General features: G+C 39.3%; 1 protein-coding gene across 6 annotated transcripts in view; it reads left to right on the forward strand.

Annotated features, from left to right (window-relative positions):
• The window catches only part of LOC121959459 (neuron navigator 1), a 123,776-nt gene that overhangs the window by 55,707 nt on the left and 55,042 nt on the right, over positions 1-13,027 (forward strand). For all 6 annotated transcript variants that reach the window (XM_088091147.1, XM_088091150.1, XM_088091169.1 and 3 more), the window contains 2 exons: positions 7,143-7,245; positions 11,131-11,484. In XM_088091147.1, the coding sequence (XP_087947273.1) occupies positions 7,143-7,245; positions 11,131-11,484 (457 nt within the window). The remainder of the gene's footprint in view (positions 1-7,142; positions 7,246-11,130; positions 11,485-13,027) is intronic.

The following is a 13,027-nucleotide window of genomic DNA, read 5'->3' on the forward strand; positions in this document are numbered from 1 at the left end:
TCTCAAACGTAGCGATGGCCTACAGCTATGAAGAATCATAGTGGATCAGTGAAGTAGGTGTATGGGTGAAGCAATGGTCACAGATTGAACAGTACTGGCACGCAAGGGTCACGAAATGTTGACTTTTAAAGGTACAGTACAGGTGAAGGTAAACATAAACACACTCAGGTCTGATGATGAACTATTTGAATAAAATGGAAGGCAGCCTCCCTTTAAAAAAAGTGCTTCTCCCTCTTTCACAAGTTTTAAACATTAAAAAAAAAAAACAATCCGGTCTAGCTCCCAATTCCTTATTCTAACATTTGGACAGTGGCCATCGAGGTCAGATACTAATGAAACACACAGGGCATTGGCATTTTTTAAGCTCCCAGCAACTGCTGTATTATATAGAGCCAGAATGTGTGATTGGGCAGCTGAGGGGAGATGTGGATGAGTCAAACAAACTCCTTCAACCAGGAGACGCTGATTTTATACCGCAGTGATGCTTAACAAGCTGCCTGCAGGCCAAATCTGTACCAGGTGGCCGCCAAACCACGTCCTAATTCACAATGCAAATAAGTAAATGCACAATGGGAATTTTATTTTTCACTTTTAGTGTAAATACGGTGCCAGGGTGCATAAAAAGCATCAAAATAGTGCCTGTTTTTCAAAAAAGTATCTCGAATATCCTCAAATCCAAGAAATGCTGTGCATACACCTGGCCTGTGCAGGGCTTTTGTGACCCCTGGCCACCTGTCGTTTAACAAAAGTGGCCCCCAGGCAAAGCAATTTGAGTATCCTTGGTTTACTGTGTGACACCAAAAGTCAGTTGAGTTTTAATAACGATGTAGTGTGTTAGCACTGTAGCATACTGCAGTAGTAATATATGTCAAGTGAGATTACAGTACGTTGGTAACAAATGTACTTATTCTAAGCCAAACCATGCTAATTTTTTCTAAACCTGACTATGTACTCTTGTTACCTAAACCTAAGGAAGTGAACTAAAAACAAGGCTTTTTTTAATGAGCAGAAACTGTACATTTCCTGTGAACATGGAGGTTTATTTTGAAAAGACACAATTAATGTAACCGGAATAAATTAACTGCTGTACCTGAATGTCAAGAAAGGACGCTGGAGGTGCACTTAGAGCATCAGTTTTGATGTGTACAGCCACTGACCAAGCAGCTGTATGTTTGATGCTTTAGGAGTGAGAATATGTTGGTACAAAGGGTGAATTGGGGGTAAGATGAAATGTCAAAGTTGCCTATCTTTGTTTAGGGTTTGTATTTGACAAAAATGTCTGCCAAAGCTGCGACATGACTGAGTTTTTCAGCTTGTAGAGAAAAATGCAGAGTGGATTTGTGACCCAGGAATCAAGATTTCATTTTGAAAGGAGAGTCTAACCTCTGAATGGAAGCCCTTCGCTATTTACAATTTGTGGCCCTCAAAAATAGATCGCCCACTTCTCCTTCTCTTTGAACACCGAGTGTGTTTCTTTTTATTGAAGAGCACAAGTTATCTTCCCATCAGTATTCACTCACTGTATCAGCTGCCGTTGTGAGAAACTCTGAAAAGCTCTTGGTCCATTTGAAGTAGAAGAAAAGCATCCTCTTCTGGTTGTGTGCCATAGAACAACCTCGCTTTTTTTCTGTCAAATACTCAGATTCACTGTGAAAACTGATTCAATGAAACAGGCTTTAAAAAGTACCGTAGAGGCCAAGAAACACTGTCGCTCCTCTCACTGACAGTCATGTTTGTTTATGGAAATTTTAATGGAAATCATACTAATGTCTCAATTAATTGGGGCAATGTGTAGGACCTTTAAATGTTTATTCAGTAGTGTTTGTAGGGTTAATAACTGAGGTCCTCCAACAGTATTTTTGAATTAATTTTGTCGTACTGTAATCTGCCTCATTCATGTCTTTCCCGTTTCACATCTGCTTCAGTATTCTGTCCGAGTTTTCCTCCTCTGTGTTGAAGGCATCACTGCAGTGCAGCGTGCCAGAGGACTGTCAGTCACTGCACACGAACACAGTGCATAATGCATACAGTTTATACTCAAAACAGCTGTGACTCACGTGTGCTCCGCGTCCAGGGTTCAGGTTTGACTATTTTCCCAGGAAGTCATCATAAATAAATTAGCAGTATCCCAGAATTAGAAAGCGGTTTGTGGGGTTTGTGGATGTGATGTGACTAAAAGATTTATTCCTAGACTCAAGGACTTTCAAGGACCACAGTGGAAATAAGTGTTGGCCTTCATGGTGTTAGCCTTGAAATAAGAAGATGTTATTTTATGTTTCCGTTCTTATAATGTGAAATTAACTCAACTAAAGTAAATACCTCTTTGGGATCACAGGAAGCTTCCTGGGAGAGAGTGGTGTAGACTCGCCCTCATTACCAAAAATGTTTTTAAGGTCTCAAGCAAGTCTTCCAACCCATACAACCACATATGTTGTTTGTTCCTGCCCTCTAATACAACCCACAGAAGTGTTTCCTAAATTAGCACTCCTACCAATTAGGCTAGGTTTAGGAAAATCATGGTGTGGCATGAGGTGATGTAATGACATGACGTTAAGCACTTATAACTTACCAGATCAAAGTCACAGTTTATGGTCAAAGTCCAGTGTTTATTGACCCATCCAAACAAAAATTCATATCGTGACAATGGCAATATTCTGACTTGTTGATGTAAGGATTTTGGATCAATACACACGGCAATAACAACAAACATGGCTGAAAGCTTATTGGTACTATATTAACATAATTTCAAGGAGACGGGGTTTCCCAGGGTGGTCTCTAGTCACTGTAAATAATTTAATCCTAAAATAACAGGAAAGAGCTAGCAGCGCACTCACCAGCAATATACCATAATTTTACAGTGTTCATACTGTGAAATGACTTTACAACCTGTTATGTAAAACAGAAATATGGTATATTTGTCTATTTATACAACATATAATAAAATACTGGCAGCACAGATGCCAACAGTATACTGTTATTTTACAGAATCCATACTGTTTAATATTTTAGCAATCTATTACAGTAAAAATTACATTCAGCATGTTTCTGTGTTAACCACAGGGCTAAATGTGGAAAATATTCCAGTAGGCTAACGCTCTATTTGACTGCCTCCTTCTACCGATGCTGGCCTATATATGTTTGCTTAACGTGTTAACGAGAATGTCGTTCCTCAGGCGCAGACCATTATAACAATGTTACCAAAATAAAAAAATACCCCTAAAAAGGCTAATTGTTTGAGCTATTCAAATCTCCTCCACAGTGATAACACATCAGAATGTGACACATTAGAAGTAAACTGATGAGCATCAGTTTGATATCCAACATTTTCAGCAATATGAACAAGATACGAGCAAAAAAGAAAAAGAAATGAATGATGTGTTGCACATTTCCTCCGAATTGTGCGTCCTCTTTGGGAAAAGCTGCTGCCCAAATGACAGTTTGTGAAGTCGGGAACTGATGGCAAATTATTTTGGTCTACTTTTCTAAAAAGAAAATTGACTGAGAAACAAAAAGCACTCGACTAATGTTAGAATTACAGGACTAACTTAAAATCAAACTTCTGACCGAGCTCCAAATTCTCCATGCAACATCCTGTTTCCAAACTACTGTCCTGTAATTTAAAACAGCAGCATACTGTGAAGGGCCTCCTTCCTGTTGCTTCAAGTGGATCAACCCACAATGCATTGCTAACTACAGTACCAAACCGTTTCACATGAATACAGTATTTTACTGTTGGAGATTGGCTGTAAATTAACAAATTAACATTTGCTTACAGCTCACTCTATAAACTACAAGATACTTATAAGAATTGTGAACAATTTGCAATAATAATGATCAAAAAATCCCAAAACACAAGCAGGATTTTTTTTGAAAACAAAACACAAAAGAAAAAATATAACAACAACACAAACAAATTGTTAGAAAAGAAGAAAATAAAAATACAACACAGAAGAAAAATTAAAAATCAGTGTTTGGGGACAAAATCAAAACAGTGCAGTGCAAGACTTAAGTAAGATTTCAGGTGCCATATATTAATAAATTAACTTTTAAAAAGGAGATTATAGGAATGCCTTTTGATAAAAATACATTTTTTTAAGTTATTTAAAAGAAAACAGTGACGTCTCCCCAAAGCCGAGGAGCCCTAACTGCAAATGCTCGGTGGCCTTTAGTCTTTAAGCGAGAGGGGGGAGCAGTCAACAGGTTTCTGCCTGAGGATCTCAGGTTGCGGGCTGGTTGGTTTCAGGGCAGCAGTTCAGATATATATTCAGGGGCAAGGCCATGAAGGGCTTTAAAAGTAATGAGTAGAATCTTAAAATCAGTCCTAAAAGAGACTCACCGAGTTAATCAGCTTAACTACACTTAATAGTTCACCAAGTTTACTTTATTTATCCTGCAAGGGGAAAATGTAACATTTTGCTTGTTGTAATATATTTTGGCACACACAGGCCCAAATACACACTTACACAAACAGGATCTATACACATGCATTATGCATGGACAGATGTCAGAGCGAGGGGGCTGCCTCACAGGGTGGCGCCCGGAGCTGTTGGGGGTTTGGTGTTCTGCCCAGGAAGTGAACTGGCATCTCTCCTGCTATCAATTCACAAACGTACTAATGTGCTGGTTCAAGTCTCCGCATAGACCAAGTCCCCACTGATTGAACTAACCCCAAGCCCCGCTCCAATATTCCCCCGTATTCAATCTCCACAATTTATTTGAGTCAAATTTCTGCTAACAATCCCATAATGCAGTACATCACAATTTATAGAGGACAAAATAACTGCATTTGAATCACTGTCATTTTGTGTCCAAAATTCTTACTCTAATGCTCACTATAAAGTCAACTAATAAGTGCGTATTATATGGTAAATATTTAATGAGAATGCAGCCATTGACTTCCATCTTTTTAATAGGTCAAAAAAAAACTGAGAAAAGCCTGCAGCTGTATGAGTCAAATTACATTATAGAATCTCCCCTTAAAAATATGATGTCTCAGCCCAGACAAGTTTCCAGCAACATAATATTACGGTAACTCAATATCTTATTTGGTTCTGCTCTCACAGACTCATAAATCATAAATTACAGTGTTTGTCAATATTTATACACTTATATTGGGTTATGCTGTGTTACAAATGTTTCCAGAAGACTATTTATTGGTTTTTCCATTGAGGCCATAAATTTGATGTATTTTAGAGTATGATACTAATGTATCAAACGTTCACTAAACAGAGTTATTGTGTTATGATTTTGTTATTATGTGTTTTTATTTCATGTTTAATTTTTTCTCAATTCTGTTTAGTTTCTTTTAGGTTTTAGTGTGGATTCGCTCATTTTAGTTTAGTTGTTTAAAAATGTTAAGTTTTAGTTGTTTTCTTTCTTCTATGGGGGTTATTTGTCAGGGGAAATAATAGGAACTTCAGAAGCAGTATTACAATAGAAATGCAACATTTTGTGAAGGCTATTGACTCACAGTCATGTAGACATCGCAGTCTTAATAAAAACAGATGTGTCATTGCTCATGCTTGTTGTTTAAATACATTTGGCCAAACTGACAAAGACAAAACTAAAGGCATTTCCTGTATGTTTTGTTAATAAGTTTTTAAAGTACACCATGTAGTTTCAGTTAGTTTTGGTGTCTGATTTTTTATTTATTTTTTCATTTTTTTAGTGAACAAAAATGTTTTGTAAAATGTTTTTTTTTTAAATGATTTATATATTATTTGAGTTTTCAGTTTCCATGTATAATAGCCATGTCAAATACAGTAAATGAGTGAAGAAAATACAGATAGTCTAGCTATGAAAGAACCACTCAGGTAAATACATTCAAAATAAAACTAGATTACTAAAAAGCTGAAAAGAAGATAACAGAAAATAAAACTTAATACAGAAGAAAAGGGAAAGACAACAAAAATTGGTGCACCCACAATGATTTTCTATCAGCTACAAGCTACTGGTTATAAAGTTCCCCCATAAGTGTTTCCACTCACCCTTGTCACATAATCCAGTTTCCCACTCAAAAACCAATTCTTAAGTTCTGGGCTAAAGATGAGTTTTTAGTTTAGTTTTAGATAACCATAATATTAACCTTGATAATAAGCAAGTTTAGTTGTAGATATCGGCGCCTCTATCTCCAGTTCTGGTTTGCAGAGAGGATGAATGTGTTTTGAATGTGTGAACTGTATGTAAATGTTTGTGTGTGATATTGATGCCCTCCGTGCACCCTGCTGAATTAGTTCAACATCCGCTTTATGAGAGCAGCACATTATCTGACGTGTGCTCCCCTGACATCCTCCAGCTCTTCCAGTAAATGCATTGAATGTTAATTTCTTTCGTCTCCGTGGGGCTTTAGCCTCCTCACGCTGCAGTGGAAAACCCCGTCTCTTTTTGTTTTTGAAACAGGGTGGTTTCTCTGATTTGTTACAGCTAACACAACAACGGTGGTAATTGTACTGTAATATTGATTTGACACGGTCATGACCCACTGACTGCACACTTTACATTGCACGCAGCTTTGTCCAAATAAGCTGACCTACAGTGAAAATCCACCTGGCTGCAGTTCAGCTTATTGTTAGCCTTAAAGCTTCGACTCAGTGACTCTGAGTTAAGGCTCAATAAAACAAAAACAGAAGCTCTGAAGAGAAAAACTCCTTGAAATAGATCCTGGTGGGGCATGAATGTCAGATACGTCCCCCTGGTGGGCAATCAAAGCTACAGGCAACCCTTCAGTGTTTTATTTTGAGGATGTACCATGTCAGTGCAGAGAGGGGGGTAGAGCGGAGGTTACCATGGTGAGGGAGCCCATGGAGTGAAATTTATCTGCTTAATGATGTGAACATACGTTGGCTGCGTGCTTACAAGGAAGACACCTGTCACATCCGTCCAGACACAAATAATGCAGGCGAGAACATGTGCATGTGGAGGCAGACGTGTGTGTGTGTGTGTGTGTGTGTGTGTGTGTGTGTGTGTGTGTGTGTGTGTGTGTGTGTGTGTGTGTGTGTGTGTGTGTGTGTGTGTGTGTGTGTGTGTGTGTGTGTGTGTGTGTGTGTGCGTGCATGCCCATAACAAAACTGCAGCTTGTGTCTTGTGTTTTATTTTGACACTAAATGTTTTATAACCTTTCGTTCTGCATGACTGACCCACAGACCCTGAGTCTCAGAGGAAGCGGACGGTGCAGAACGTCCTTGACCTTCGCCAGAATTTGGAGGATACAATGTCCAGTCTGCGCGGCTCCCAGCTTAGCCATAGGTAAGTGCACTTTATCTGAATTTTGGATTTTTTCATAATAGGGCCTCCTAACACACAGGTGCACCACCAGGAGAGGCTAACTTGGCAAATTTTGGGGCACTCCAAAGAACAGGAAAAAAGGGGCTCCAGACAGCTATTTTAGCACTTTTAATATCGAGATCACACTTTAGGGCCGCTTCTAAGTCCGTTTTTTTGGCATCGTGCCACTCAAGTGTGTGATTCTCGACGGCATCACAGAATCAAAAGAGGCGTGACAGCATGACATTTAACACTACAGAGTCAGTCTCTAGTGGGACATGTAACATATTTGTCAGCAGCACTTTCTAGACAATAATAAAAGCATAACACACATAATACGTCATAAAAACGTCACACCCATCCGGCTCATGATTGTTGTCAGCTGTGTCCTTTGCACAGAGCTTGATTCAGTTCTGTTTCTACCTCCATTGCTGGCCCAAAAGCAAAGCAACTCTGTCCGCCCATTTCATGGACGTACTTTTTTATACAGAACTGCAAGGCTGCATAAGTGCACAGTATACCTGCTTTGAACAGGCAGTGGAAAACGCACAATTTCAATGTCAAGTATAAACTCCTTTAAACCATAAAGGCACAATACAGTGCACCATCGCTGCCCCAAAACCCTTTAAGTGGGGGACTTCATATCAAGCATACTTTAAACTGAAAAGAGTTAACATATTATTAAATTTTCAGATCAAATTTGGAATTTAAACAGCTGTTGTTTACCATCATTTTGTGCTGTCAAAATGTGTCGTTATGAGGGCGTAAGGGGTTCCATGGGCTCATTTCCCGGGGGGGCCCATCAGAATCCAGGATCGCCGCTGCTCCTACACCACCAGCTAATGTCACACAAAAACCAAAGTGTATGTTATGAAATCATAAAACCCTGAGCCACACTGTCTCTGGTTAAAACTCAAAAGCAATTCTCATGTGAATGAGCAACAGAAAGCTCGTTGTATCGATACGTAACACAATCATGTGTAAACAGTTGTGCTGTGGCCGCCTGGAGAGTTGCCACCTGGTGCACATCTGGCTTCCATCCTTCTTAAATCACCCGTCTCTGTTTCATGCTCATGACCTCACTCGAGGAATCTCTCTTTTTGGCTTTCAAAGGCAAAAAGCCTGAGCATAAATTTGTTGCAACAACCACAACATAACAAGACACTGATGAAGGACAGGCCTTTTCATTTTTATTCGGACATTAAAGTGGGGATGGAATATCCTGTGTTGCATGAATAAAAGCAGGGACACCATTCTGCTCATATCGCTTTAAACTCGAAGTATTGTTATTTGAAGAGGGGATACATTTTCTTAATTTGGGAACGTCAATCACAGAAATCTTAAAAGAGATTACAACCCGAATCTGCAGCTCTATAAAGCTCCTTTGACCTCTTAGAGCTCATTGTTGTACAGGTGAGTCTAAGCTGCTTTCATTAACCCTTGTGACATGTGTCCTGCCAAAAAATACTGCTGATAAAACAATTATAACATTGCCCCTTTGGATCCTTAACAAGTCTTAAAAGGTATTGAATTAATTCATCTTGAAAAAGGCTTAAATGATATTAAATTGACTTAAATTAATCTTTCAAAAGTCCTAAAAATGTCCAGACATGGAAAGTAAGATTTTTTAATCGTTTGGTTACTGACACATTCACAACAACAACTTTATAAGAGAGCATATTTTCTTACAACAAAAGCGTCAGTCCTTAAATATTTTATATTTTCTTTATGATTTAGGTATACTATTCAAAACTGTCAGTTATGGTTTGTAAACACACTCGCCAGTGAAAGTCAAGGATGAGAGAATTTTGAAAAACAGGTTTATCACAAAAAAGTTTATATGTTCGCATGAGGTGGGATTTCAGGCAAATTAAAAAAGCCATATTTCGCAAAACTGCAATACAAACACAAGTTTCCCCCAAACCCCCAAAGTCACTCTATTATGCCGCGCTCTATTTGTGTTTTTTCGGCTTTGTGTCTCTTGGATGCCTGCTTATGGTCTGGCACTTGGTCAGTTCCTTTTTTAAAGCCCTGAGCACTGTGGACACACACACACACATACACACCTATAAACGTACCGGAACACAGAAAATAAGAAAATACAGTCAGAGGGCAGAGTTTCTGCAGAAAAATACACCGCCACACAGCTTTGGTGGGTCATACGTGATAACTGAAAGGGAAATCTTTCACAAGAAATTGCAATAAACAAATGTCAAAGACGTGAGGTCACCATCCTTCAACTGTAAAATACCTTGGTCACTATAACCAAATGTTACATGTCATACATTAATATAGATATTAAAACATATTGTATATGCCTACATAGACTCTATGAAAAAAATTGTTTGTTTTAATTGTTTTCTGGAGAAGTTTGATCAACTATTATACTATACGCATGGAGACTGTATGTGATTCAACAGTTTCCTCAGGCTGCTGTCAAATGGACTTAAAAACATTTCATCCCGAGTGATAAATTATATAAATTAGATATCAATGACGGACTAAACAAACATTCCTCAAATGAAAACATACATTTTGACTAACTATAAATTCTCATTCAACCCCATCCATTATCTTGTCTCTGAAAATCTTGTACTTGTGTACTTGGCATTGGTCCGATCTTGTCAGTGGCTGCTTCAGAAAACATTTTTGTGAGTTGTCTTAAATCATTCAGATATCTTTTAAACAAGTGCTCAGTGAAGTATTTCTATAGACCACAAGTTTTCCTGGAGTTTCTTTAGAGAAATACTCATTGACAAAAGTAAAAATTCTCACTCAGTGAGTTTCTGCTCTGGAGTGGAACCACTAACTGATGAATTATCCATCAACAATGGATAAAAATACTCCCATGGTCGTAGCCATTGCAATATTTATTTGGGTGAGCTGGTACATGTAGTTATGTAATCGGCAGACACAGAAGATGCTCACAGCCATTTGGAGGACATTTCCAAACCTGACCCACTTCCCATAGGTGAATTGGAAAACTTTTATATGCTCTATTCAGAATAGTGAAAAGAGGTAAACTGCAGTTACAACAGCATGTTTTGCAGAGTTCCTGTGGATGGATAGTCGGATTGGATTCATTTATCTAAAAGAAAGGCCTAGGGCATGGCGCAGCATTGTTAAATCTCCAAACAATTGGTAATTTTTCTTTTTAATATTAGTTTTTTTTCAATATTAATTAAAACAATCATGATTTAACATTTTGCCCATAATCACGCAGCCCTAGTTTTATCAATTAACATTTGGGCAAAACCTTCCCAAACCACTGTCATTGATGTCTGTTTATGTGTGTTTTTTCTCCAATTTGGTTACTGTTAAATTAACATTAAATTTAGGACTGCCAAGTTCACTTTATTATTGGTTATACCCTTTTTCCTACGTTTCATAAGGTATCAGATCAATTTGCTCAGGATTAGATACTTGTGAAGGTGGACTTTAATGGCATCGGGACTATATGCTGAAACTTTTAAAAAAGTCTTAGAGTCTAAGTTGTCTGAAGCTGTAGAAACTTTGTTTTGGGTATGGTCATGCAAAGCAAAGTCCTCGGTGTATATGAATGTTTTGTTAAAGAGCCTGAGAGAGATACTGTTTTCTATGTTAACACAAAGATATTTGGTCATATTTCTCTTTGTCTTTGGATTCTGAGGGGCCACATTTCTGGCTTTAGTCCCTGAAGACGATACGACCCAAACTGCTGGTCAACAGCAGCTCAGTGCCACTGTCTGTTTCACTGGGTGCTCTGGTCTCATACTTTTGTTCATGTGCTGATTTTGTGTGTTGTTCTGGACGACACTGTCAGCTAAATGCCTCATGCATATGAATATATAACCCACGCTGACCCTCCGCCCCTGTGTGTCTCTCTAGCTGCATTGACAGCAGCAACGTGGGCTACGACAGTGATGAGACCAACGCTCGCAGCATATCCAGCCTGTCAAACCGCTCATCGCCTCTCTCCTGGCGCCACGGCCAGTCCAGCCCTCGTCTTCAAGCTGGCGATGCCCCGTCCTCCACAGGCGGAGGGTACCAGGGGAGTAAGAGCAGCTCCCAGTACACGGCCCACACGATGCCGGCTCGCTGCTCCAGCCGCCTCAGCAGCACGTCTCGCATCGAGCTCATCGAAGGGCTGGACGATCCCGACCTCAAGTCCGGTTACCTGAGTGACAGCGACCTTCAAGGAAAGAGCCTGCCGGATGACGACGACGACAACCTGGCTAACGGGTAAGATAACCAAAGATGAGCATGTGCTGTTACCATGACAACGTGAGCCAATCAATGGCTGCATGCTGGTTTGACCTTTAGGCCTCCACCCTCTGACTTTGAAAAGGTCAGATAGAAGTTGCTGTCACATTACATTTTAGTTGCAGCAGGCAATAAGCTGATTGGTGTCCTGCTTCAGCTGCTGGTCATTCTCCCATGATGCATTTCACTATTTAATTAGGATGCACACAAAATATGTGCATTTTAACATTCAACTGTGGTGCAAAAAATCTTTCACGGGGGAAACTTTTAATGCTGACATCTTGGCTTTCCGCTTTGTGTTGGAATGTGATGTTTTGCACTCAGCAGGTCGATCAAACAGCTTTCATCAGCACTCTCTGCCGATACTCGTCTTTTTCTTTAAGGATTTCTCAAAGTGCCCATGACTTTGCCAGAGGCTGCTTCTGCTGACTGTGAAAAACTTCTGAAAGCCTTCTCTCACTGAGAAGAGAATTTGAAAGCTCATCAGGTGTCGACTCGGTTACACAATAAACGCTCCCTCACCCCCGACTGCTATAAACTGTGCAGCGTCTTGTGAAGAGAACAACAAGTAGAGAAGCAACAAATCGTTTAGATCAGACGATACTTTCTTTTTCTGACGGGAATGCTGCATCTGACAGTTCTTATTTGTGTTCTACTTGTTGTTCCTCCCCGTCTTCTTCTTCGTGCTCTTCTTGGTGTCGCTCTTTTTCTTCTTCTCCTTCTTTTCCTTCCTTACCTTCTTTTTCTTCTGTTCTTCTTCCTCGCCTTTCTCCTCTTCACACCCTTCTTGCTGCTCTTTTTCACATTCTTTGCCAACTTCAACTTCAACTTCTTCTTCAACTTTCCCTTCTTCAATCTCTTTGTGTTGGTTCTGTTTTTCTTCATCTTCTTCACGCTCGTCTTCTTTTTCTTCTTCTTTGCCTTTCTCTTCTTTGTCTTGTCTTTCTTTGCCTTCTTCACCTTTCCTACACTCTCTTCTTCCTTACCTTCCTCTTCGTTCTTTTCACGCTCCTCTTGTTCTCCTTTGTATTCTTTGTTTATCTTCATGCTCTTCTTCTTTTTCTTTTTTCTTCTTGTTCTTCTTTACCTTTCTCCTTTCTTCATCTACTTCACACTTTTCTTGTTGTTGCTCTTTTTCTTCTTCACCTTCTTTTTCTTCAGCCTCTTCTTCCTCACCTTCTTCATCTTCATGTACTTCATCTTCTTCTGCTTCTTTGCCTTCTTCACCTTTTCTCCACCCTTCTTTCCTTTGTCTTCTTCACACCCTTGGTCTTTTTCTTCATCATCATCCTCATCTTTTTCCTGACATTTGTCTTTTTGTTCTTTTCTTTATTTGTCTTCTTCAGTCTCTGTGCGTGCTTCACCTTTTTCCTCACCCTCTTCACCCCCTTTTTCTTGTTCTTGTTCTTCACTCTCTTCTTCTTGTTCTGTTTCTCATTCCTCTTCACCTTCTTCCTCATGTTCATCTTTTTTTCAAGTCCCTCTTCTTCTTGTTCTTTTTCTTATTCTTCTTTACCTTCCT

Source organism: Plectropomus leopardus, chromosome 2, assembly GCF_026936395.1.
Source record: "Plectropomus leopardus strain MGB_pleo_1.0 chromosome 2, ASM2693639v1, whole genome shotgun sequence".
Lineage (NCBI taxonomy): Eukaryota > Metazoa > Chordata > Actinopteri > Perciformes > Serranidae > Plectropomus > Plectropomus leopardus.